The 24,126-nt window shown below is 50.7% G+C and overlaps 1 protein-coding gene across 1 annotated transcript in view; it reads right to left on the bottom strand.

Annotated features, from left to right (window-relative positions):
- Mroh1 (maestro heat like repeat family member 1) overlaps positions 1 to 24,126 on the bottom strand; it is a 56,857-nt gene that overhangs the window by 17,972 nt on the left and 14,759 nt on the right. Inside the window, exons 8-28 of the mRNA XM_051159802.1 lie at positions 18,681 to 18,759; positions 17,384 to 17,497; positions 12,213 to 12,286; positions 11,279 to 11,398; positions 8,794 to 8,901; positions 8,342 to 8,486; positions 8,078 to 8,118; positions 7,637 to 7,778; positions 7,276 to 7,328; positions 6,772 to 6,879; positions 6,117 to 6,236; positions 5,750 to 5,872; positions 3,916 to 4,062; positions 3,813 to 3,839; positions 2,825 to 2,947; positions 2,539 to 2,618; positions 2,227 to 2,341; positions 2,047 to 2,142; positions 1,368 to 1,472; positions 277 to 412; positions 66 to 178 (exon numbers count right to left, since the gene is read on the bottom strand). Coding sequence (XP_051015759.1) covers positions 66 to 178; positions 277 to 412; positions 1,368 to 1,472; positions 2,047 to 2,142; positions 2,227 to 2,341; positions 2,539 to 2,618; positions 2,825 to 2,947; positions 3,813 to 3,839; positions 3,916 to 4,062; positions 5,750 to 5,872; positions 6,117 to 6,236; positions 6,772 to 6,879; positions 7,276 to 7,328; positions 7,637 to 7,778; positions 8,078 to 8,118; positions 8,342 to 8,486; positions 8,794 to 8,901; positions 11,279 to 11,398; positions 12,213 to 12,286; positions 17,384 to 17,497; positions 18,681 to 18,759 — 2,169 coding nt within the window. The remainder of the gene's footprint in view (positions 1 to 65; positions 179 to 276; positions 413 to 1,367; positions 1,473 to 2,046; positions 2,143 to 2,226; positions 2,342 to 2,538; positions 2,619 to 2,824; positions 2,948 to 3,812; positions 3,840 to 3,915; positions 4,063 to 5,749; positions 5,873 to 6,116; positions 6,237 to 6,771; positions 6,880 to 7,275; positions 7,329 to 7,636; positions 7,779 to 8,077; positions 8,119 to 8,341; positions 8,487 to 8,793; positions 8,902 to 11,278; positions 11,399 to 12,212; positions 12,287 to 17,383; positions 17,498 to 18,680; positions 18,760 to 24,126) is intronic.

Here is a 24,126-nt window from a genome sequence, read left to right as displayed (position 1 = left end):
GACTCTGCAGCCACCCCCCCAACCCCACCGCCACCCACTTCCTGTTGCTGGGATCCCGTAAGTACCTGGGCTATGCTGTGGCAAGTGTGGAAAAGGATGGTGGGGTCAGGGTGCACAAGGCTATCTTTCAGGGAGAGGAGCCGCTCAGCCACATCATCACGATGGTCTCGGGAAAAGCCTAAGGGCAGAAGCTGACTGAGACCTTCCCTGGTGATTTCAGTCTGACCCCATCTCCGACTTTGGCCTCCATAGTCCCCACAAGCTAGCAAGGCTCACCCTCATAGCCCAGCTGCAAGTACAGCAGGGAGTGGACACAGCCCACAGCCTCCTGGCGGGTGGTAGTCAACGTGTCAGCGCACCGTGGAGCAAAGAGCCCGACAAGGAGACCCAGGTTGTGGAAGGGTACGAGCGTCTGTGGGGAGATGGAAGGTGGGAGGGACTGGATGTAGCAATTCTGAGGACCGCAGGAGCCAGAGGGGAGCCATGTAGCTTGGATCGTCCCTGTAGCTGATGGCCCCAGCAAACTTTTCCCCCTCACACCTAGTCCACCTGGCTCCCTCAGCACAGGGAGTGGGGGCTTCCAGAGAAGCACAGGGCTCTGCTGATTCAGCCACCACCCTCAGAACGACTCTCCCGGATGGTAAATCCGTGGCTAAGAGGAGACAGGGCACTCCTTTATCCCAAATAGGTCCCTGTCTACCTCTCAGTTCTGCTCATCTTATATACTGAGCCTTTCTCCCTCCTCTGAGTGGCCTTGCCTTGCCTCCTGCCTGCCAGAGGCTGCAAACAAACCCCCCACCATTCCCCCTAGGATGCACACCATGCCCCTTCCCTGGCCCCCTCAGCTGTGCACAGAACAAAGCAGGCCTAGCTGCCCCCCAAAACTCCACATCCCTAAAGTCACCAGACAAGAAAGGGGAGTTTAAAAAAAAAAAAAAAAAAAAGAAAGGGGAGTTTTAGGTCAGCAGGGAAAGGGTCAGGCAGGATGTAGAACCTGGGGACAGGTGGCTGTTCTTCTTGGTATGTTAGAGCCATGTCAACATAAACATGTTGACAAACTCCAGTCAGACCATGGTTGCATGCACACATAACCACACACACCAAAACAAAACTACAACTGTCATGGGAAAACATTCATGGTGATTGCAGTAGATGACAAAAAGATATCTGAAAATGTCCACTATTTGTTCCTGATTTTAAAAAGTTCTGACTAAGACAGCCACTGCCAGTCACCAGGAAAGATCTAAGCACGCCCCTCCTAGGAGTGGCTCCTTCACCCTGACCTGAGTCTAGTGGCCCTGTCTCATGACAGGGCATGAGGAGCACAGGGCCTGATCGAGGGGTGACGTCTGGAGTCGGGTACTCACGCTGACATGCAAATGCTCCAGGAAGAACTGCAGCAGGCAGGCGCCCAAGCCAAGTGCCCGCGCCCGCTCATGGCCCCTCGGGGACTTGATCCACGGGCTCAGGTGCTGCACAAGAATGCTCTTTACACAGGGGCCTGCTGTAGGAGCGACCCAGGAGGGCAGAAGCCCATGTCCCAAGGACAAGCTCAGCATCCTTGCTGGGCCAGCCTTTGGGGGCTGCAGGGACCCAGGTCGGACCCAGGGTGGTTCCCACAGTAGAGTCTGCTGCAGCTCACCCCTGCCCACTCAAGGTGGCTGAGAGTGACCCAGGCCTATGAGGCACTGGATGCCTAGACTAGGGATTGGTGCCTCCCCTCCCGCCCATAGTAAGGAAGGAAGGGACCAGAAGACCGGCACAGCAGGGGGGTGGGGATGGGTAGGGTGGGGTGGGGTGTGTGTCTGCTGTCTTCTTGCATGCCTCAAGTGGACTGCAGCCAGGGCTCGCATCCCCGTCCCAGCACTTGCTGCATAGGAAAACGCTGCAGAGCACTATCTGGCCAGAGTTGCCCAGGCAGGAGGGGTGTGTTTGGATGCCCCCTCCCCCAAGGACACTATCAAGCTGTCTCTGCAGTACCTAACTGCAGTGGGGGAGGGGGGCAGGAAAAAAGCCAGACACTCCATCACCCCCAACAGTGCACACCTCAACCATGATCTGCAGGCCCTGGGGGGTCATGTTCTGCTGCAGCAGGCTTGTCAACAAGTCTTCAAGGGCACACACGGTGTCCAGGTACAGAGGCTGGAAGGAGAGTCACCAGCCCAATGTGTGACCTTCTCACCGCCCAACCCCCACCTCCACCTCCTGGCCATGGCCACGCAATACCTCCTGGTAGACACCATCTTCCCCCTCAGCCTCGGGTGGCAGGACCATGACACTCTGCAAGCAACTATGGATCACATCTGCCTGGGCCTGCTCCTCCAGTGCAGGCTCCAAGTTGCTGAGCAGCAGGTTAAGGGCCCCAGTAAATGATTCCATGATACTTTCCCCAGCCTGGAACCCCCCAGAAACCACTGGGCCTATATAGATGGCACAGCTGGCCCTCTGTTCAGAGTACTTGACATATATAATGCAGCCCGTGCATCTGCAGACAGACCCACAGGCACACCGTGAGTACAGAGAGGCAGGAAAGGATACACCAGGTATGTGCAGGCAAGCATGGCTTTCTTTCGAATGGGTGTTCTCAGGCAGTCTGGGGGCTCTGCCCGGATGAATTCCTTGGGGAGGCGACATACAAGTGGCCCTCAGAGGAGGCCTCAGCCTTCTCCCTGTTGATCCTGTCTCTCACACTAAGTGGGTGCTTGAGGCCTCTGAGGTGCAGGGCTCTGTCTGTACCCACTCAGCCCCCGGGTGTATCTCTGGACTCAACCCTCTGGCCTCCTGAGGTCCCAGGTCCCACCTCCACTGCCTGCCTGGAACTCACCATCATCTGCGCCACCAGCTCTGCTTTCCTGGAGAAGTGGAAGGAGCTGGCTTGTGCGCTGCTACACATGGCCTGGCTGACCATGCACAGGCTCTGGACGAGGCACAGCTTCAGGGCCGGGTCCTGGGGGAACAGCTGGCTGCAGGCGGCTTGCACGGCTGCCCCCAGAACTGCTGAGTTCAGAGTGGCCACAGGGCTGGACCCAGCCTCAGGAGCTCAGAGTGCCCTTTGTTTAACAGTGGACTGTCTACTGTTGATCACACAGCCCTACAGCAGCCCCCTAACCAAGCAGGAACCTAGGGCACGAAGGAGTGTGGAGGTGGGGCAGGGGAGTTCCAGAGCCTGGGCCCACAGAGAACTGCAGTGTACTGTGAGAGCTTCACACACAGCACCATTCTGAGCACACAGAGTGCCAGCCCTCCTATCCCATGGGCTGGGGAAACAAGAAACTAAAAGAACCTCACCAACCCCGCCCCCGCCCAGGAGGCTCCCCACTCCTCAGGAAGAGCCAATTGTCTCTCACAAAGGCCTGTGAGGTTAGTAACAGGGACATCACAGAGGAAGCATGTTAATGAGACCAAGGGAACCTTTGACCCTTTTCAATGGCTCTGGGCTTAACTAGGCCTCCCCTAGGTGCTCTCTGGGGGTCTAGAGAAAGGCAGCCCCCAAAGCATTGGGAACAGAGCCAAGGGGCCCAGAGCTATCGCTGGGCTGTTGGGGGACACAGCTACAGGTGGCCCAGGACCAATTGCCCAGAGGCAGAGAAGCCTCCCTCTTCCCTCAGCAGGAGCTTAGCTGCTGCAGCTCCATCAAGTGCTGCTCCAAAGGGAAGTGGGCAGGAGGATCTCAGACCTGGACTCCAGGACGCTCCCCCAGGGCCACCATGGCCAGGAAGGCCAGCCAGCTCTGGGTTTGGCTCTGCCCCAAAGCCCAGCCCAGAGGAGAGAGAGAGAAAGCACAGTTCACAAACAATTGCTATACACTATACCTTGGTTTCTACCTTTATTCCCAGAACCTAAACAACAAAGAGTGAAATAAATTAAGACTCTGGCATCGCGTGACTGGCCCACACAGACAGCTGCAGCGCCCACCTTGGTGTTGAAGCACTGAAACATGCTCCGGAGGATATCAGACTCCACTTTGGCCAGCATTAGCTCACGAGGGGCCTGCGCGGCCACGTGCCCATAGCACAGGATTAGAGAACTCTTCATTCTTTCTACTTCGTGCTCACTTCGATCCTGGGAGGCAGAGAAATCAGCAGGATGTTACTCAATGAACCACCTTGTGCAGGGAGCCCTGCCTCGCAGCAGTGCACTTTCTGTGCTCCAGGGATAGTCAGAGCCAGCCGGGAACAGAGGCAGCTCGCAGGGATGGAAGCCAGGCAGCCTCAGGTGTCCACGCAAGCCCACTGGGAACCAACTGGTTGCACGAAAGAGCTGAGGCAGTGGGAGCAAGGAGAGAAGGTACAGTGGAAAGAAAAGGCCTAGCAACCAGGACAGCTGCGGAAGACAGCCTTCTGTCCTAGTGGTCTGTAGATACTTATGTGAGAAAAAATGGACCAACGTGGTCAACACATCAAGTTCTAGGCCAGCCAATGCCACAGAGTGAAGCCCTGTCTCAAGGTAGAGACGGAGGGGCTGGAGAGTCGGCTCAGTGGTTAAGAGCACTTGTTCTTGCAAGAGGCCCTGGGTTCAATTCCCAGCATCCACACGGTGGTTCACAACCATCCACAATTCCAGTTCCAGGGGATCCAAGGCCTCCTCAGACCTTAGTGAGCACCCGGCATGCACATGGTGTGCAGACATCCACGCAGGCAAAACACTGACACACATAAAAATGAAATCTAAAACACTTTTAAAAAGATAGAAATAGAAGAAGAAAGAGAAGAAAACGGGAAAGAACAGGCATGTAGACCCCTATACATCTGAGCCGCCCTTCAGGGTCCAAGAGTAGAGTGGTCACTAGACATGGAGCAAAATCCACATTCAGGACAAAGGACAGTGCAGACAGCCTGGCCATCAAGGAGGGTACAGCTTTCCATTCCCTACCTGTTGCGGTTCAAATGAGAAATGTCCCCAAAGCTTAAGTGTGCCCAGTACTGCAGGGTTTAGAGGTGTAACATTTGGAAGTGCCCCCAGAGTCAGAAGCAGAAGCCTTGGGAAGTGACTGGCTCATCAGGGGGTTAACCAACGGTTCTCAACCTGGGGCGCACACGACCCTTCCTTTCACAGACCACCAGGAAATAGGCACCTACATCATGGTTCGTAACAGCAGCAAAGCTGCAGTTATGAAGTATCAATGAAAATACTTTTACAGTTGGGGTCACTACAACAGGAGGAGCTGTATTAAATGGTCGCAGCATCAGGAAGGCTGAGACCCACTGAATTAAGCCTCTGACAGACTTGTAATGCTACAGTTTCAGGGTAAGTGTTGTTACAACGGCAAGCGAGTTCTGCTCCTTGGCTACGGGAGCTGAGCAGCTCTCCTCACCATGCCCTTCCTCCATGTTTGGCCTGCCTCAGGCCTTAAGTCAAACCTCTGAAACCAGGTCACAAAATGAACCTTCACTCCTCAAAGTTGATCTTTCAAGTACATTGTCATAGCAACAGAAACTGATTAACACCCAACCTTGCTACACTGGACTCCTCTCACTACCCACACCTGGAGGCATGCCACTGCCACCAGCTAGATTTGCTCCTGAGAGGCCCTCTGCTGGGAGGGGAGCCGAGGCCCAAAAGACAGAATAGAGGGTGCACGGTAGCTGCAGAGCCAGGTGCTTTCTTGTTGGACTCCATGCCTGAGGGTACTTGGGCCTAGCCTTGATCTTGAGAGAAGAGAGCGCAGACTTCAGAAGAGCAGGGACCACACCACCAGAGACAGGGATCTACTCACCCAGGCCCCTTTTCTGGGTAGAGACCTTCTTACCTTAAAAATGCTAAAAATGCCGACGGACTTCCTAAACACGTCTGACCTCACGAAGTCTTCCAACTGTGCCAGAGTGTCTTCCAGGTGGGCAATGGCACAAATCCCAAAACAACAGGCAAGGCCCTGGGGAGGTGCACAGGTGTGCTCACACTTGGGCAGAGGGGCCCACCTGCCCATCTGCTGTGTGGGGAGGAACATACGTATACATGCATGCAAAGTACCATGCACACATAACCTAAAGGCACACTGTATACATGTGAACATACGTACAGAAGCCGGCAGTGTGCCACATATGCATGCATGTACCTATATGTTCATAGTGCCCGTGGCCAGCTGCCTGAGAGCCCTGGTGTTAGGGGCTTCCTACCTCCTGCTCTGCCTCTTCCTGGTACCTGGCTGTATCCAACAGCTCTCGAAGGTGTTTTCTCACCACTTCCTTACTTGAAGCAGCACCCAGCGTGGTTCCTATGCACTTATACAGGAAATTCTGGAACAAAGGTAGAAAACACAGCTGCACTGGACTCCTGAGCAGACAGACAGCTACACTGTGATGCATACTGCTAATGGAGAGCTATATTCTTTCTTTCTTTCTCCCTTCCTTTCTGCTTGTTCTTGAGACAGGGTTTCTCTGTGTAGCACTGGTTGTCCTGCTCTATAGACCAGGGTGGATGTGATCTCAGAGATCTGCCTACCTCTCAAGTATTGGGATTAAAGGTGTGCACCCCTACACCTGGCCCCTTAGAGATCTGTATTTCAATCAGGACATGGGAAGGGTCCCCCACGAGGGCAGAAAGGTGAGCTCTGTGGGAAGTCTGAGGAATAAGGAGCAGGCAGGGAGCCCCCATCTCCCAGCTGTCAGCTGCAGTGAAGAGGATCCTAGCCCTCCGTGCTTGCCCTGGTTTGGCCAGGATTGCCTCGGTCAGGAGACAAAGGCATAGACAGGAAAGATCAAAGACTCAAAGCACAGGGCCCGGGGACTGGGGACTGAGAGATCCTGGCCCCAGCTGGCTTGTCTTGGGCACCTTCTCCTGCGGTGTCCCGCTGTAAGAGGGTAGTTGCTTGCACATCTCCTGGCTCAGCTGGCAGATCCATGTGTTGTCAGACACCACAGCCAGAGTGTCTCGTAGGAACTGTGGATGAGAGCACCGGTGAGGGCTTGCCACATGATAGCCTTACAGTGGCCCCTGCTGCTAAGTGATCTTTGAAGGTGGGTAGCAGCTATGAGGCATGCTAAAGCACAAATGGCTCTGAACTAGGTTGTGGCCAGCATGGCCAAATGTGCCTCAAATTTGGTGCTGGCTGAGAGAGGGTAGAAACCCTGTCACGGCAATCTGAGGCCAGCCACCATCCAGATGCCCAGACTCCCCTGCTGCTGAGCCCATTCCCTAGTCTTACTACCAGGTGAGGTTGGAGAACAAGCCCCTGGGAAGGCACAATACACCAGTCCTACGTTTGCTGCCTCAGCCCTCCATGCCCAGGCCCAGGACAGCACAGACAGGCCCTTGGCCTTCTGTCCCATCTCTCACCACAAGAAGCTTTTCTTCCCACTCCTTCAGTGACAGGGTTTCCGCAGTGTGCTCTGAAATGACCAATAACCCCGTTGGCTGGAGTCCGGCCAGGCAGGCTCATCCCAGCACGCACCAGTGACTCTTTGGTGCCCAGCACCACCTCCTCGTCTTTCAGAACTCCCAGGAGGAATCCAGCAGCCAACCACACCTTAGGCTGCGCCACTTCCCACATGTCACCAGGTACCGTCTGGAGCCACCCAGGCCCTTTCTTAGATTACAGCTTACAAAACCCTGGTCTGTATCAGCCAGCCATGATGACATACTGGGTACAAGCGGGGCTGGGGATGGCTAACGGGCTCCTTTGCTTCACGGGCCTCACCATCCAGGTACTCTAGCAGCACAGGCACGGTTGTCTCCCACCGCTGGCCCAGCAAAGGGTGGATGTTCCGATGCATGACCTTCAGCAGGCGCAAGGAGGCAGCCCCACGCCCATCTCCCAGGTAGGGATTCGAAGACACAACCTGAAGGAGGGAGAAAGAAGAGCGTGCCTAAGCATGGAGCTCCCTGTACCTCCCAGTGGAGATGTGGCAGGACATCTTTCCAGGCCACAGTGCCCAACTTGGGGACCAGCATCCCTGTTGTGAAGGAAAACCAACCAACACAAGGTGAGAGGCACCTCGATGAGATGGTGGTGAGGGTCATAGTCTGCCACTGACAGGGAACTGACAGGGACTCTGGGGCATAAAGAGCCCACTCCTCTACAACACAGTGACCATGGTCAAGCTGACACCTTCGACACAGTAACAGACCCTTGGCTTACCAGCAGTCTTGTGGTCATAGCGAAGGGAGATGGGAGGTTTGCTGGACAAGAAACATGGAAATAGTTACAAGGCAGGGCTAGGCATGGACAGGGGATGGGGAAGCAGGCAGCTGGGGCTGGGGTAGCATGCAGAGGCAGCAGCTGGGGCTGAGAGCAGGGGCAGGGGCAGGGGCAGGGGCGGGGACGGGCAGGGAGCTGAGAAAGGTTAAGTGTAAGGGCATGGCACTGGTGGGGGTCAGATGCAAGGCTGTTGGGCCTCCACACCATTTGAGTTGTACTGGACAAGGAAAGCATCTGCCCCTGCCTCCTGCCTCTTCAGGGCTAAATGCACAAGACTCCTGCAGAGTGGGGTGAGGGCCGCAGTGAAGCGCACTGGGGTGAGGAACTCGAGCAGGTAGGGCCAGAGAACCTGAGGGACAGAGGGCCATGGTCTGTGGACGGCAAGCAGGTAGGCATAGCTTCTAGGGCAGCAGAGCTCACAGGGCCTGATCTCCACATCTATACAGGAGGAGGACAGCTTTAGCCCCAGCTAAGACAGTGTGTCCTGCCAATGCTGAGAGATCCTCTGAGCACTGCTCAGCCACGGGCCTCAGAAGGCCACACTCCCCGCTCCACTGTTCACACTGGTCACGTGTTACCGGGTGAGGGATAGGAAGGCCAGGAAGTCTCAGCAAGAGGCAGCTCAGGCAGCAGGCCTCAAGCCAACACACACTCACGCTGTTCATCCTGTCCACTGTGGTGCTGACCAGGTAGAGGGTGCGGACACTGACTGCCCGCACACTGTCTGCTGCCAGGTCCTCCCCATCAGGGCCAGGCTTCTGAGGCTGGAGGAGAGGCAAACAAGAGCATATATGGATGGCTGTCTCCATGTCAAGGTTAGCATGAGAAAGGGAAATGCTGGCACACAGATTCATCAAACCTGTCCCAGAGAGCACGGCTTTCATCTGCCACAGGAACGTACATGAAAAACTCAAGAAAAGCTGGCGAGATGGCTCAGCAAGTGAAAGCACTTCCTGTGTGAGCCTGACAATCTGAGTTTCATTCTCAGATCCAATGTCACAAGGAGAGACAAACTCCTGAAAGTTATCCTCTGAGCTCTACATGTGGCCTATGGCAGCATGTGCTGCCTGCATCCACATGCATGCATACATACATGCATGCATATGTACATACATACATACACCTACCCCCCCACTCTGGCTCTGCTTTTGTTTCCTATAAGCTACTGACTCAAAAATGCAACAAACAAACAAAACTCTGTTGGGCCAGCGAGATAGCTCAGGGAATAAAGGCATTGCTGCCAAGCCTGATGACCTGAGTTGGACCCCCAGAATTCACATGGTGGAGAGAGGGAACTGACTCCTACAACTTGACCTTTCGGATGTCAGAGGACACATATCCACACATATTTGTACACAAAATAAGTAAATATTTTTAATTTTGGGGGGGGATTTTAATGCAGATTTTTTCTTTATTCTTCTCACATATGTTACATCCTAAATGCGGTTTCCCCTCCCTCCTCTGTCCCATTCCCCACCCCATCCTATCCTCCATTTCTTGAAAAAAAAAAAAAATGTGTATACTGTTCTTGCAGAGGACCTGAATTTAGTTCCCACCACCAATCTTGAGCAATTCACAACCGCCTGGTATTCCCACTCCATATGCAACACATACACACAACACACACACACACACACACACAAACTTTTTTTGTTTTGTTTTGTTTTTTGAAACAGGGTTTCTCTGTGTAGCCTTGGCTGCCCTGCATTCACTTTGTAGACTAGGCTGGCCTCGAACTCACAGCGATCCACCTGCCTCTGCCTCCCAAGTACTGGGATTAAAGGCATGTGCCACCACACCTGGCACAAAATCTTTTTTAAAAAAGATTTATTTATTTTATGCGTATGAGTACATGTGCACCTGCACGCCAAAGAGGACATCAGATCCGAGTGCAGACGGCTGTGAGCCATCATATGGGTGCTGGGAATTGAACTCAGAACCTCTGGAAGAGCAGGCTGTGCTCTTAACCACTGAGCCATCTCTCCAGCCTCCTCCTCCTCCTCCTCCTCCTCTTCCTCCTCCTCCTCCTCCTCCTCCTCCTCCTCTTCTTCTTCTTCTTCTTCTTCTTCTTCTTCTTCTTCTTCTTTTAAAGGAATTGACCTGTGGGGCCCACAACCTTGGCAAGGCTTCCTCCAAAGGTTATCCATGACCTCTAGTCAATGTTATGACCTTTAAGATAAATGCAGGATGGGCCTTCAAGATGGCTCCGTGGATAAACACATTTGCCATGAAGCCTGACACCCTGAGTTCTGTCCCTGAGTCCCACATGGTGGAGGTAATCAACTCCCACATGTTGCCCCCTAGGCTTCATAGGTGCACTATGACATGTGTGAGCACACACACACAACTGAGTAAATGTGTTTTTATAAAAAAGAGAAAGTGGGTCTGGGACGGTTAGAAGGAGAGTAGGGAGTGAGTAGGATGAAAGTACACTATATGAGAGTCTCAAAGAATAAAACAAATGGGGCTCAAGAGATGGATCCGTGATTTTGAACATTTGCTATTCTTACAGGGGACCTGGTTTGTTTCCCAGCACCCACATGGTGGCTCACAACCATCCATAACTCCAGTTCCAGGAGATCACTGTCTTTTCTGATCTCTGTAGACACCAAGAATACATGTGATGCGCATACATACACGCAGGCAAGTATTCATGCACATAAAATAAAAAGGAAATTAAACTTTTGTTTTGTTTTGTTTTTTGCGATAAGAGTTTCTCTGTGTACTAGCCCTGGCTGTCTTGGAACTCACTTTGTAGACTAGGCTGTTCAGTAATTTTTTTACATACAAAAAAAAAAATCAAAACCAAAACAACTCCAAAGAGAATCAAGTTTCTGTCTCTGCTTCTGAGTTGTATATCTGTTGAATGGACTCACAGGATACAGAGACCCTGACTCAAAAACCACAGGAAACCTCAGCCCGCACAACCCACACAGCCCACACAGCCCGGAAGCGCGCACAGCCTGCATAGCCTGCACAGCCCGCACAGCCCGCACAGCCTGCACAGCCCACACAGCTACTTGCTGCTGTGCTAGATGCTCCTGGTAACCAGTGCTAACAGTGCTCAAGAGAAACACGGGCTGGAGAGCCTGACACCCAACAGATCCAGAAGCAGGTGGGTCTGATCAGAACAGTCCTTACCTCCTCAGGGGGCAGAGCACACTGCTGTACAATGTAGTCAACCATCACCTCACCTCCAGGCTGCTCCAGGTAGCCATGGTGGGCCATGGCACTTATCACCTGCACCACAGCCCGTTTCACCTGCTCAGAACCAAGAGAAGATAAGGAAGGAACACAAGGCACACATCTGGTCCTGTGCTACACCCGCACCCATACCTGCACCCACGCCCATACGTGTACCACATCTGTGCCCACATCTGTATCAGCACCCATAACCATGTATACTACCTACGCCACACCTGTGCCTACACCCACACCTGCATCTAGAGTGGTACACACATGGGTATGTACATCTACACACACACCTGTACCCACAGCTGCCACAGCATCTAACACCTGGCCTCATGGAAGCTTACGTCAGAATGTAAGAATAGGTACTGATACTGGCCCTGCTCTCAGAAGGCCATGGGAAGCCACAGCTTTGGGCCTCCTGAAGTCTTCTCTCCCAAGGGCTCTTTTCCCAGCTGATTTGTGTTTTTGAAATAACGTCTAGTTATGTAGCCCAGGACAGCCAGAAGTCCTATCTCAGACTCTCAAGTGCTCAGGTTACAGTCACAAGCCACCATACCCAGCTCCCTAGCTGATTTAAACCGTCCCTATAGTAAGTGGCAAGTATCCCAGCTGCCTGAGTTCTCTGAGTCCTTCTTGTGAGTGGTTCGCCTCAGGCTGGCGCTGGAGCGCTCGGGCCTATGACAGCCTTGAGGGCTCAGGGTCAGTAGCAGTCTACTAACACACAGTGTGGAAATGTGCGCGTGTGCACCTCCCTGCCGCCTGCGCGCAGAGACTGTAGGACAGGCGCCACCAGGGTTCCGGCCACTCTTCTGTCGGCTGTTCATGAGGAACAGAACTAAGCAGTCTAGTCCAGCAACGATGCACGCAGCCCTGTCCGCTTTACCTTACTGTTGGTGTCCAGAAGAGGCAGCCTCATGGAAGAGAGGATGAAGGGCTTCTTAGCTTCCATTTGAGCAGCTGCAAGAAACAAACAAGATGGCTTAGTCCATCTGCCTCTGCATCCCTGAGTTCTGGGATTAAAGGTATGCACCACCATGCCCAACCAAAGATTATTTATTTGTGTATTTTATGACTGCAGGTGCTTTGTCTGCATGCATGCCTGCACACCAGAAGAGGGCATCAGATCCCATTATAGACATTTGTGAGCTACCATGTGGGAGCTAGGAATTGAACTCAGGACCTCTAGAAGAGCAGTTAGTGCTCTAAACCTCTGAGTCATCTCTTTAGCCCGGAACATATCTTTTAAAAAGCTAAGCGGTTGACAGATGAGGCAATAAAAATAGAAAATTGGCTCAAATTCTGGGAACATCATGTTAGTGACACTGTAATTGTCACCGGGTGAACTGCTGATGCTGGTCTGGGGGCTCCTTCCTGCTGAGTGCCAGCAACACACTCTTTTATGTCCTGGTACTTTTTTTTTTTTTTTTTTCAGTTTTTCGAGACAGGGTTTCTCTGTTTAGCCCTGGCTGTCCTAGATTCACTTTGTAGACCAGATTGGCCACGAACTCACAGAGATCATTCGCTTCTGCCTCCCGAGTGCTGGTTTCTCAGTGTTTTGAGGCAGGGTTCCTCTCATATGGGAGACTTGTGGGAATTGAACTTGCTCCTCTGGAAGAGCAGTGTGTGAGAGGGTGTATGCCTACTTTGTTTCCAGTGCCCTCCTTCGTTCTTTCTTATTTTCCTTCCTTTTAAAAAAGCAGTTATTCATGGTGACAAATATGGGTCTAGTTGTATTTTTCTACATCTAGACATCCAGTTAGACCAGCACCATTTATTGAATATGCTATCCTTTTTCCATTGAATAGATTTGGCTTCTTTGTCAAAAATCAAGTGACCATATGTGTGTGGATTTATTTCTGGGTCTTTTGATTTGATTCCATTGATCAACCAGCCTTGACATTCTCCACAGTTATGTGGAGAGTGCGGACTGACTCTAACATGAACTCTGGTGCTCCATATTTCACCACCTCCCCTTGGTGGGGAGGCCTGGTGGCACTCAAAGAAAGAATAAGCAGGCTACCAAGAAGAGACTTGATAGCCTATGGCCATATAGCGGGGGAGGAGGTCTCCCTTGGTCTTAGACCTAGGGGAGGGGAATAGGGTGAAAGCAAGAGGGAGGGAGGAATGGGAGGATACAAGTGATGGGATAACAATTGAGTTGTAATCCAAATAAATTAATAAAATTAAAATTATTTTTAAAAAGTAGTTATTTGGCCGGGTGTGGTGACACATGCCTTTAATCCCAGCACTCAGGAGGCAGTGGCAGGCGGATCACTATGAGTTTGAGGCCAGCCTGGTCTACAAAGTGAGTTCCAGGACAGCCAGGACTACACAGAGAAACCTTGTCTTGAAAAACCAAACCAAACCAAACAAAACCAACAACATACCAAAACAACAAAGTCCCCCTAAGACAAAAACCAAACTAACCATAGCTAGACTCTGGACTCTTAGGGATGAAGTGCAAAGGTGTGAAAGATAAACCAAGGCAGCTGCTACTCACTGGGGCAGTGGTTGTGTGAATTTTTTAAAGAGAAATTTAAAATTAACCCGTGTCCCAGCTGGGACTCACAGTGAAGCTCAAAGAACGGCTCGCTGAAGTTCATCTTTAGATCACCAGGGTTTCTCAGGAGCAATAGACCACTACGGACGGCTTTGTTCTCCTGAAGTTACTATCCTGCTCCTATTTTATATGGCTGGAAGTCCACGGGAGAACTGGTGCAAAGCTGAGCTCAGGGCGCTACCTAGTGTTAAGGCAACAGAGCGAACTGTAGTCTCAGACAATGTAAGGCACAAATAAAACCAGAGTCCAGGAAAAGCCTGCCTGTGTGCGCCATCCTTGCCTTTGTCAGGGATTTTGTTTGTTTGGGCAGCCGTGGGAACGATGGCTGGTTTTGTTACAGTCTGGCACATAAGACAGCGAAACAGCGGCTTGAAGCAAAGTAACTTACTCGGGTAGAATGCAGAGGACTGGTTTCACTAGGTGTTTGGAGTAACAGAATGCTTCCACTTGGTGCTGTTTGGACAACCGCGTACATGCTACAACTGGAAACTCTGCCCCTAGATACACATCCAGCTAAGTGTGCACAGGGAGCTGGAGGCCTTCATTAAGGTAGGAAGTGGGCAAAGTCGACTCATCCCTTGTCAGATGAGTGCCTTGGAGAGGAACTCACTACAAATGGACTCGGTGACGTACGTACACACACACACACACACACACACACACACACTGTGAACAGAAAACAAAACTAAATCAGATACAAAATGCTCTGTTCACTATAATTTATCTTCCCTTATATGACATGTAACATCCTCTTGTGCTGGAAGCTACACTTCCAAGACCTGACAGAGGCACCTGGGCACTGTCGTACCTTCTAAGACCTGACAGAGGCACCTGGGCACTGCCATACCTTCCAAGACCTGACAGAGGCACCTGGGCACTGTCGTACCTTCCAAGACCTGACAGTGGCACCTGGGCACTGTCATACCTTCCAAGACCTGACAGAGGCACCTGGGCACTGTCGTACCTTCCAAGAATCTGACAGAGGCACCTGGGCACTGTCATACCTTCCAAGACCTGACAGTGGCACCTGGGCACTGTCATACCTTCCAAGACCTGACAGAGGCACCTGGGCACTGTCATACCTTCCAAGACCTGACAGAGGTACCTGGGCACTGTCGTACCTTCCCAGACCTGACAGAGGCACCTGGGCACTGTCGTACCTTCCAAGAATCTGACAGAGGCACCTGGGCACTGTCATACCTTCCAAGACCTGACAGTGGCACCTGGGCACTGTCATACCTTCCAAGACCTGACAGAGGCACCTGGGCACTGTCGTACCTTCCATCATTCTCCATCCAGGTGGGAATAATGGGCTTGTGTTATCACTCACTGAAAAGACAGTTACTATCTGTACTAGTTCTGTATGTGAGCTGTATCAAGATAAACTTTTGAAAGCATCTTGAATTTGCATTTACAAAAACAAGGAAGTTCTCTAAGGTAGAGACGAGAAGGTAGGAAAGAAACGAAGCACACTGTGGACTGTGCCTAGGTGCAGATGCAGACATTTCCATATGAAATGCCCAGAGAAAGAACACAGAGAAAAATAAATAAAACATAGGTAAACAAAGTGCCTTCTAAAGCACTCTGTTTTGAAGACAATTTAAGAAGTGACTTAGACGGCTGGATGGTGATGGCGCACGCCTTTAATCCCAGCACTTGGGAGGCAGAGGCAGGCGATCTCTGTGAGCTCAAGGCCAGCCTGGTCCAGAATGAGTTGTTCCAGGACAGCCAGGGCTACACAGAGAAACCCTGTCTCAAAGACGGAAAAAAAAAAAAGTAACTCAGAAAAGATGGTAAGAGTGTATGTAAGAGTCACGTGCCACTGTTGAACTCCTCCTTCTCTAAAGAATTTACTTTTTCTTTTTTTTTTTTTTTTTTTTTTTTTTTTTTTTTTTTTTTTGGTTTTTCGAGACAGGGTTCTCTGTGTAGCCTTGGCCATCCTGGACTCACTTTGTAGACCAGGCTGGCCTCGAAACTCACAGCGATCCGCCTGCCTCTGCCTCCCGAGTGCTGGGATTAAAGGCATGCGCCACCACGCCCGGCTAAGAATTTACTTTTTCAAAAGAAAAAAAAAAAAAAAAAGAAAAAAATCATTTACTGTAATAAACTCAATAAAAGCAGCACAGAGCTTGATGAAGGTATCCAGTCAAATGCTGGCTGTGGTGGCGCATGCCTTCAATCCCAGCACTTAGCAGATAGAGGCAGGTGGATCTCTGTGAGTTTGAGGCCAGCCTGGTCTACATAGTGAGTTCCCAGACAGCCAGGGCGATAGAGAGGCTCTGTCTCAAAAAAGAAGGAAGAAAAAAAGAAGGCATATAGCAAACAAACACTTACACAGTCCTGAATGCTCTGCCCCTCAGTGAGCTTCTACACAGTTAGAATGCCATGAAGCCATGAAGCTTCCTTTATGGTTTTACAGTTTCACTATCAATTAATTTTTATGCACATATCCACCAAAACAAAAAAACAACCACACAAAAACAATGACAGAGTTGAAACTAGAAAAATAATTTACCTTTTGTATACTCTTTCACAACTCATGTGTCTTTTTGCCTGAATTCCAATCCACTGAACTCTTAAATGTAAACATGCACGCATGCACACACGTACACATTCACATCCCTAAAAAAACAGCACCAAAAGTCCACTTCTGGTGCCCTAAACCCCTGGCCAGAAGAGCCCCAGGCAACAGCTCTTTCTGAACTTTTATCTAATGCCACCAATGTGGCCTATGGTCACTGTTGTCTGACCTCTGACAGGGCATGAATGAAATTCCCTAACACAACCCCACATGCACAACTATGATTGTCTTTATGAAGCATACTACAAATCATATAAGTCTCCTTTCAAAGCAGGAAACTGGGGGCTGAAGGTGCTGCTCTGACGTAGAATGCCTGTCCAGCACGTGTTGAACCCTAAGTTCTAAGTCTGTGGTAGTTTGGATGGAAGTGGCCCCACAGGCTCACAGGTTTGAAGTTGGTAGAAGAGTTGGAAATGATTAGGCGGTGTGGCCTTGCTGGAAGAGGCGCATCACTGGGGACAGGCTTTGAGGTTTCTAAGGCCCATCCCTTACCAGTTATGATATGCTTGCAGATGTGCACTTTCTCTCTGTTGTCTCCCACCCCCAAATAAACCTTTTCTTCTATAAGTTGCCTTGGTCATGGTGTCTTATCACAGCAGTAACTTAAGATAAAGTTCAATTGTGAAAACCACCAAGGTAAACGCTGCCACCATCAGTAATTCAAAGTAGGATGCTGCGCTCTCTCTTTTCTTTCTTTCTCCCCGCCGCCCCTACCCAAGACAGGCTTTCCCGTGTAAAAGCCCTGGCTGTCCTGGAATTCTCTTTGTAGATCAGGCTGGCCTCAAACTCACAGCGATCCACCTGCCTCTGTATCCCGAGTACTGGGACTAAAGGACGCTGCTCACTTAGCCTGGTACTACCCTGCAGTGAGCATGGCCCAGGTGGCCAGCCTGCAAGCACACAAGGCACTCACCGGCAGAGTTGATGATGTGTCTCAAGATCTGCAGGGTACCCAGGCGGAGTCTCTCGTTGTTGGTGTCCAGCCTGGGCAGTAAGAAGCCCAGCAGGCGGTCAGGAGAGCAGCAGGCTGTGGGGCAACACACACATCAGATACTGCCCAACAGTCTCTTTGCTCCTTGTTCTATGTTTGCTCCCTAAGCACGCCAGGACTGAGTGTGTCTATCTTGGTCCCTCTGTAGCTGGAGCTACAGGGACAGGGAAGGCAAAGACGCACAGAGGAAGTGCAGGAACCTGGAACTCCCTAGCCAGCAAGGTCACCCCAATGGTTTCTTCGAGTGGCTGTATAAAGTGAAGGGTCTGAGCACAAGGGCTTCAACACCGAAGTGTTGGCACCACACAGTACATGTGAGACTCAGACCTGGGGTCACAGGACCAATGGGCTCATTCCAACTTAATTCATGGGGAGCCCTTCCTGCTTCTGGGCTGGTCTGCAGCTAAAAAACAATTCCCACCCTGACCCTATACAGACCACCACCCTGGACCTATATCATTGCCAATGGGAACCTTCTGGAAATTACATTGATGAGTTCTCTCACCTTTGAGAACCAGTGTCAATGACAGAAAAAAAAAAAAAGGTCCTCCCTCCCATCACACTCTGAACCAGTTGAACCAGTCTCCCTGGCTTCCCTCCCTCTAGGCTCTAGGTGAATGCTGATGTCAATGGTCTTAGGCAGCTGGCAGGTCACAAGCCTCTGCATGACCCTCAAGCTGGCAAGCAGGCTGTGACAGAATACAGACATCAGGGACAGAGCTGGTAGACAGACCAGGCTCTGACTGTCCTAGACCCAGGCTCTAACAGAGCACTGGCACTGAAAGATACTATCACCTCTAGCTGGGGTCAGGTAATGTCAGACTAACGGTCAGAGTCAGGCAGGGTGCAAAGCAGTGGGCTGTGGGTGAGGGTCAAGGATAGAAATGTGTGGAATGAGAGACAGAAGGTTCTAGAAGAAGAGAAGTAGGGCTATAACATGCACTTCAATGAAACCAGGGACTTAGGGGTGTAACTAACACCCTGCTTGACCTCCTGGCCCCTCCTCAGCCTGAGCCATGAAGCCACTATCCTCCTTAAAGGGGGCACCTGACCAGGCATGATGGCACACAACTGGGACTCCAGTATTTGAGGCAGAAGGATCATGAAACTCAAGAGCAGCTGAGATGATGAAGAAGAAGAAGAAGAAGAAAGATAACTGGCTCAGACATGTCCTCTGAAGCTTCCTTGTACAGAAGGCACCACCCAGGCCACCACTCACCCAGCACTGTAAAGCAGCGAAGCACCTCCTTCTGGCTACTCATCACCAGGGGGCTCGAGGACTCCACAGGCACACAAATCTGCTCCAGGAGACAGGCAGAGATTGCGGTGACCGGCTCATAGTCACCTCCCGGCCCTGGCGTGCGATAGATAAGCGGCGCTACCAGGAACACCTGGGTATACTGAAATACTGGAAGGGTGTTTTGTTGTTGCTGCTTTTGGTTTAAAAAATTTCATTTTACAGACAGGTTGGAGTGATAGCTCAGTGGCTAAGAGGTCTAGCTGCTCTTCCAGAGGACCTGGGTTCGATTCTCACACCCACTTGTCAGCTTACAACTGTAACTACAAGCCAGGCAGTAGTGGCGCACGCCTTTAATCCCAGCACTCGGGAGGCAGAGGCAGGCAGATCGCTGTGAGTTTGAGGCTAGCCTGGTCTACAAAGCAAGTCCAGGACAGCCCAGGCTACACAGAGAGACCCTGTTTCGAAAACAAAAACCAAAACCAAAAAAAACCTATAACTACAGTTGCGGTGGGTTTGAGGCCTCTTCTGATCTCTGTGGGTACCAGGCACACACATAGTACACAGATAAACATTCAGGCAAAATAAAATTAAAGATCTACTTTACTGTTCTCTGTGTATGAGTGTTTTGTGTGAATGGATGTATTCATTCCTGGTGCCCCTGGAGATCAAAGCGGGTGTCAGATTCCCTTGGACTGGAGTTAAACAGTTGTGAGTTGTCTTGTGGGTGCTGGGAATCAAACCCAGGCTGGTCTGCGAGAGCAACAAATATTCTTAACCACAGAACCATTTCTCCAGCCTATGCTTTTGTTTCTTTTGAGACAGGATTTATGTAGCCCAGGCAGGCCTTGAACTCATATCCTTCTGGCTCAGTCTCACTAATGCAAAGATTACAAGTGTATGCCAGCACACCTGGGGGAGGGGAGCAATGTGACAGCACAGCTGGGAGAGGGGAGAGCAGTGTGACAGCACAGCTGAGAGAGGGGAGAGCAGTGTGACAGCACAGCTGGGAGAGGGGAGCAGTATGACAGCACAGCTGGGGGAGGGGAGCAGTGTGACAGCACAGCTGGGGGAGGGGAGCAGTGTGACAGCACAGCTGGGGGAGGGGAGCAGTGTGACAGCAGCACAACTGGGGGAGAGCAGTGTGACAGCACAGCTGGGGGAGGGGAGCAGTGTGACAGCAGCACAGCTGGGAGAGGGGAGCAGTGTGACAGCAGCACAGCTGGGGGAGGGGAGCAATGTGACAGCACAGCTGGGGGAGAGGAGCAGTGTGACAGCAGCACAACTGGGGGAGGAGAGCAGTGTGACAGCACAGCTGGAAGAAGGGAGCAGTGTGACAGCACAGCTGGGGGAGAGGAGCGGTGTGACAGCATAGCTGGGGGAGAGGAGCAGTGTGATAGCACAGCTGGGGGAGGGGAGCAGTGTGACAGCACAGCTGGGGGAGGAGAGCAGTGTGACAGCACAGATGGGAGAGGGGAGCAGTGTGACAGCACAGCTGGGGGAGGGGAGCAGTGTGACAGCAGCACAGCTGGGAGAGGGGAGCAGTGTGACAGCACAATATTAGTGCTAATAGTCATTTCTTTTTTCATTTTGTTTGCTTGTTTGCTTCTGAGACAGATATTCTCTACATAACCCTCGCTGTCCTGGAACTTACTATGTAGATCAGTCTGGCCTCAAATTCACAGAGATCTACTTGCCTCGGTTTCCCAAGTACTGGGATTAAAGGCATATACCACTACATTCAGCCTGGTAAATTCTTTTTTTAAGGATATCCTTTTTTTCTTCCTTTCTTTCTTTTCTTTTCTTTTTTTGTTTGTTTGTTTTTTGTTTTTGTTTGTTTGTTTTTTCAAGACAGGGTTTCTCTGCATAGCTATGGCTGCCCTGGAACTCACTTTGTAGACCAGGCTGTCCTGGAACTCACAGAAATCAACCTGCCTCTGCCTCCCGTGCTGGGATTAAATGCATGCGCCATCACGCCCAGTGATTTCCTTATTTTTACCCTGTATTGTTGGAGCTCGCCTTTAATCCAGCACTTGGGAAACAAAGGCAGGTGGATCTCTGAGTTCAAGACCAGCCTGGTCTGCATACTGAGTTCCAGGACAGCCAGGGCTATGCAAAGAAACCCTGTCCCGAAAAATCAAAAGAGCCTGGTGCCAGCATTGGATCTTCTGGAACTGGAGTCACAGGTTATGAGCAAACGTGTGGATGGCAGAAACTGAACTCAGGTCCTGCAGAACAGCAAATAAGCTGAGTTGTTGTCCCTCCAGCCTCCAGAACCAAAAAGTTCTTTTTCTATCTTTTTTTTTTTTTTTTTTTTTTTTTGGTTTTTTCAAGACAGAGTTTCTCTTTGTAGCCCTGGCTGTCCTGGAACTCACTTTGTAGACCAGACTGGCCTCAAATTCACAGAGATCCTCAACTCTCTGCCTCCCAAGAGCTGGGATTAAAGGCGTGTGCCACCACCACCCCTGGGCTAAGTAATTTCTTTGTTAAGTATTTACTTAGTATTATTATTAGGGGGTAGGTAGGGTGTGTGCTGTGGTAGCCAGGTAGAGATCAGAGAACAACTCAATGGAGTCAATTCTCTTCCTCTACTTCTATGTGGGAGTCCAGCTTGAGTGGCAAGCACTTTTACCCACAGAACCATCTCATGAGCCCAAGGGTAAGTTCTTACTGTAACCCCTCCTGGTGTTGGAGGATAGGGCAGTTTGATTCCCTAACTAGCAAGTTTTGGATTCTTCCTTGCTGTATAAATGAATGTCAGCCAAACAGCCAGACATCCCACCCTTGTGCCAGCACTGACTGTCAAGAACACTCTACAGATGCCTTGAGAAAACTGCACACTATGGCTGCTTGCTCTGGCTTTTGAAGGTACAGACCCTGTCAGAACTACTTTAAAGCTTACACTGGACATCCTGTGATGACAAGCCCATGGTGAACTCTGAATGATCCTGCAATGACTTCTACTGGGGCAAGAGAGGAGACATGCCCACTGGTAGCCTGCCAGAGAGGGACTGCAGAGATGGGTGCTAACGGACCAAAGCTATGATCCCTATGAACGTCAGCCTTTATTTGAAAGGAAGTTTCTTGTGAAACACCTCTGGCTATATTACATGTGTGAGCAAGTGGCTTGAGTCACTTGGTGAGTCAGCTGAGAGACACCAAAACAGTCTGTGCAACACCAGGCCCAATAAAAGGCTCCCCTCAAGGGATGTTTTCTGGCTTGCTTTTAGTAACTGGGCTGAGGGGGTGACAGGAGAGCAACAGCAGAGAAAGGACGGTGGAAACAAGCAACAAAGCAGCAGCAGTGGTCACTCTGCAGCCCAGAGGCCAGGCTGAGAACTGCCCAGGAAGCTGGCAAGAGAGGCCAGAGCAGGAGCGAGGCCAGCAGCTGTAGCAGGGAGGGTAGAGCTGAGTATTAAGAATAGAAAGAGAGCCGGGCGTGGTGGCACATGCCTTTAATCCCAGCACTCGGGAGGCAGAGGCAGGCAGATCGCTGTGAGTTCGAGGCCAGCCTGGTCTACAAAGAGAATGCAGGACAGCCAAGGCTACACAGAGAAACCCTGTCTCAAAAACAAAAAACAAAAAAATAAGTTAAAAAAAAATTTTTTTTAAACAAAACCAAACCATGCCAGAATTGCTCAAGCTTAGCACCTGACAAGCTTCTTCTTGCTCACTTACAATTTCTATCTTGGTAGAACAAAGGGCGCCGGGCAGCTGGCTGCTAAGAGGACCTGTGCCCACAGAACACTGGGTGGAACACTGGGTCTAGGTCTCTAGCCCCTTCTTACCCAGGAGCAGGATGGATGCACAGGTTTTGGCAGCAGTACACACATTCCTGTCATCAAGGAGGACTCAGAGGTCAGCCCCTAGTCCCGTGCTGTTTGGAGTAGTGAGGGAGGGACAGTACCATATGAACAGGTAAGGGCCCTTGGCCTCAGGGGACAGAGCTAGGCTTCTGTCAGCAACAGAAGAAACCCAGGAGTACACTGCTGGAAAGGCAGGATGCGAAGCATTCACTTCTAGAATAAAGCATCCATTCAATCAGAGGAGGAAGGAGAGACAGAAGGAACAGAGGAGAGGGAGGGAGGGAGGGAGGGAGGGAGGGAGTTTGGGAAGGAGGAAGATACAGTTTTTTGGAATTAACTCTTGCCTCTAAAGAGACTGAACTTTTGCCAGACTATGCAGCCAAATTTGTCACAAGCCTTGAAATCATTTAAGCCTATGCACTTAATGGCTAGAGCAATAGCTCAACAGTTAAGGGCTCTGGCTGCTCTTCCAGAAAATCAAGACTTAATTCTCAGCACCCACATGGTGGCTCACATGACTGTTTGTAACTCTAGTCTGATGGGGATCCAGCGCCCTCTTCTGGCCTCCATGGGTACTGCACACAACTGGGACAAAAATACACGCAGGCAAAACACTCATACCCATAAAATAAAATACAATAAAATAATCTTTACAAATGTTTTAAACACTGTGCACAACCTACTCTATTCAGTCTGTTTCACTCGCTTCTAAGAGAACAATGTAACCAACCTCACCATGCCCTGGATTTCCCATGTGTATAGCTTTAGTTTAATTAATTAATTAATTTTTGTTTTTCTTTTTTAAAAAGATTTATTGATTTATTATTTTGTATACAGTGTTGTGCCTGCATATATACCTACAGGCCAGAAGAAGGCATTAGATCTCATTATAGATGGTTGGAGCTACCATGTAGTTGGTAGGAATTGAGCTCAGGACTTCTGGAAGAGCAGTCAGTGCTCTTAACCTCTGAGCCATCTCTCCAGCCCCTATTTTTTGTTTTTCAAGACAGAGCTCCTCTGTATAACAAAGCCCTGGCTGCCCTGGACTTGCTTTGTAGACTAAGCTGGCCTCAAACTCACACAGCTCTGCCTGCCTCTGCCTCTGCCTCTGCCTCTGCCTCTGCCTCTGCCTCTGGAGTGCTGGGATCACAGGTGTGTGCCACCACACCAGGCTAAAGGTTTTGCTTTTTGCCTGCTTGTCCTCACTCTCGCTGGGTCCTTTCACTGTGGTTAGAGCCCGCATTCTCAGAATTCCAACAGATCAAGGCCCAGCAGCTCTCTAGGACTTTGCCGGGGCCCCAGCCCCGATTAGGACCGCTGAGACATCCAGTCTCATGGACTGAACAACTATTAGGTCCTCGGTCTGTCAGGAGACCATCAATGTTGGACTACTTGGACCACAGCCTGTAAGCCATGCTAATAAATCACAGACAGACAGACAGACAGTCACCATACCATTGACCATCTCTCTGAAACTTCATGCCCAATTAAACACTTTTTTGTTAGTTGTCTTAGTCACAGTATTTTGTCACAGCAAGAGAAGAGAAACATGTTGAGTCACTTACACAAATGATGCCTCGTGACTGGAGGCCACACCCATGTGATGCTCGGGAGGCCCATTC

Source organism: Acomys russatus, chromosome 17, assembly GCF_903995435.1.
Source record: "Acomys russatus chromosome 17, mAcoRus1.1, whole genome shotgun sequence".
Taxonomy (NCBI): domain Eukaryota; kingdom Metazoa; phylum Chordata; class Mammalia; order Rodentia; family Muridae; genus Acomys; species Acomys russatus.
This window is presented reverse-complemented; position numbering and strand designations above follow the sequence as displayed.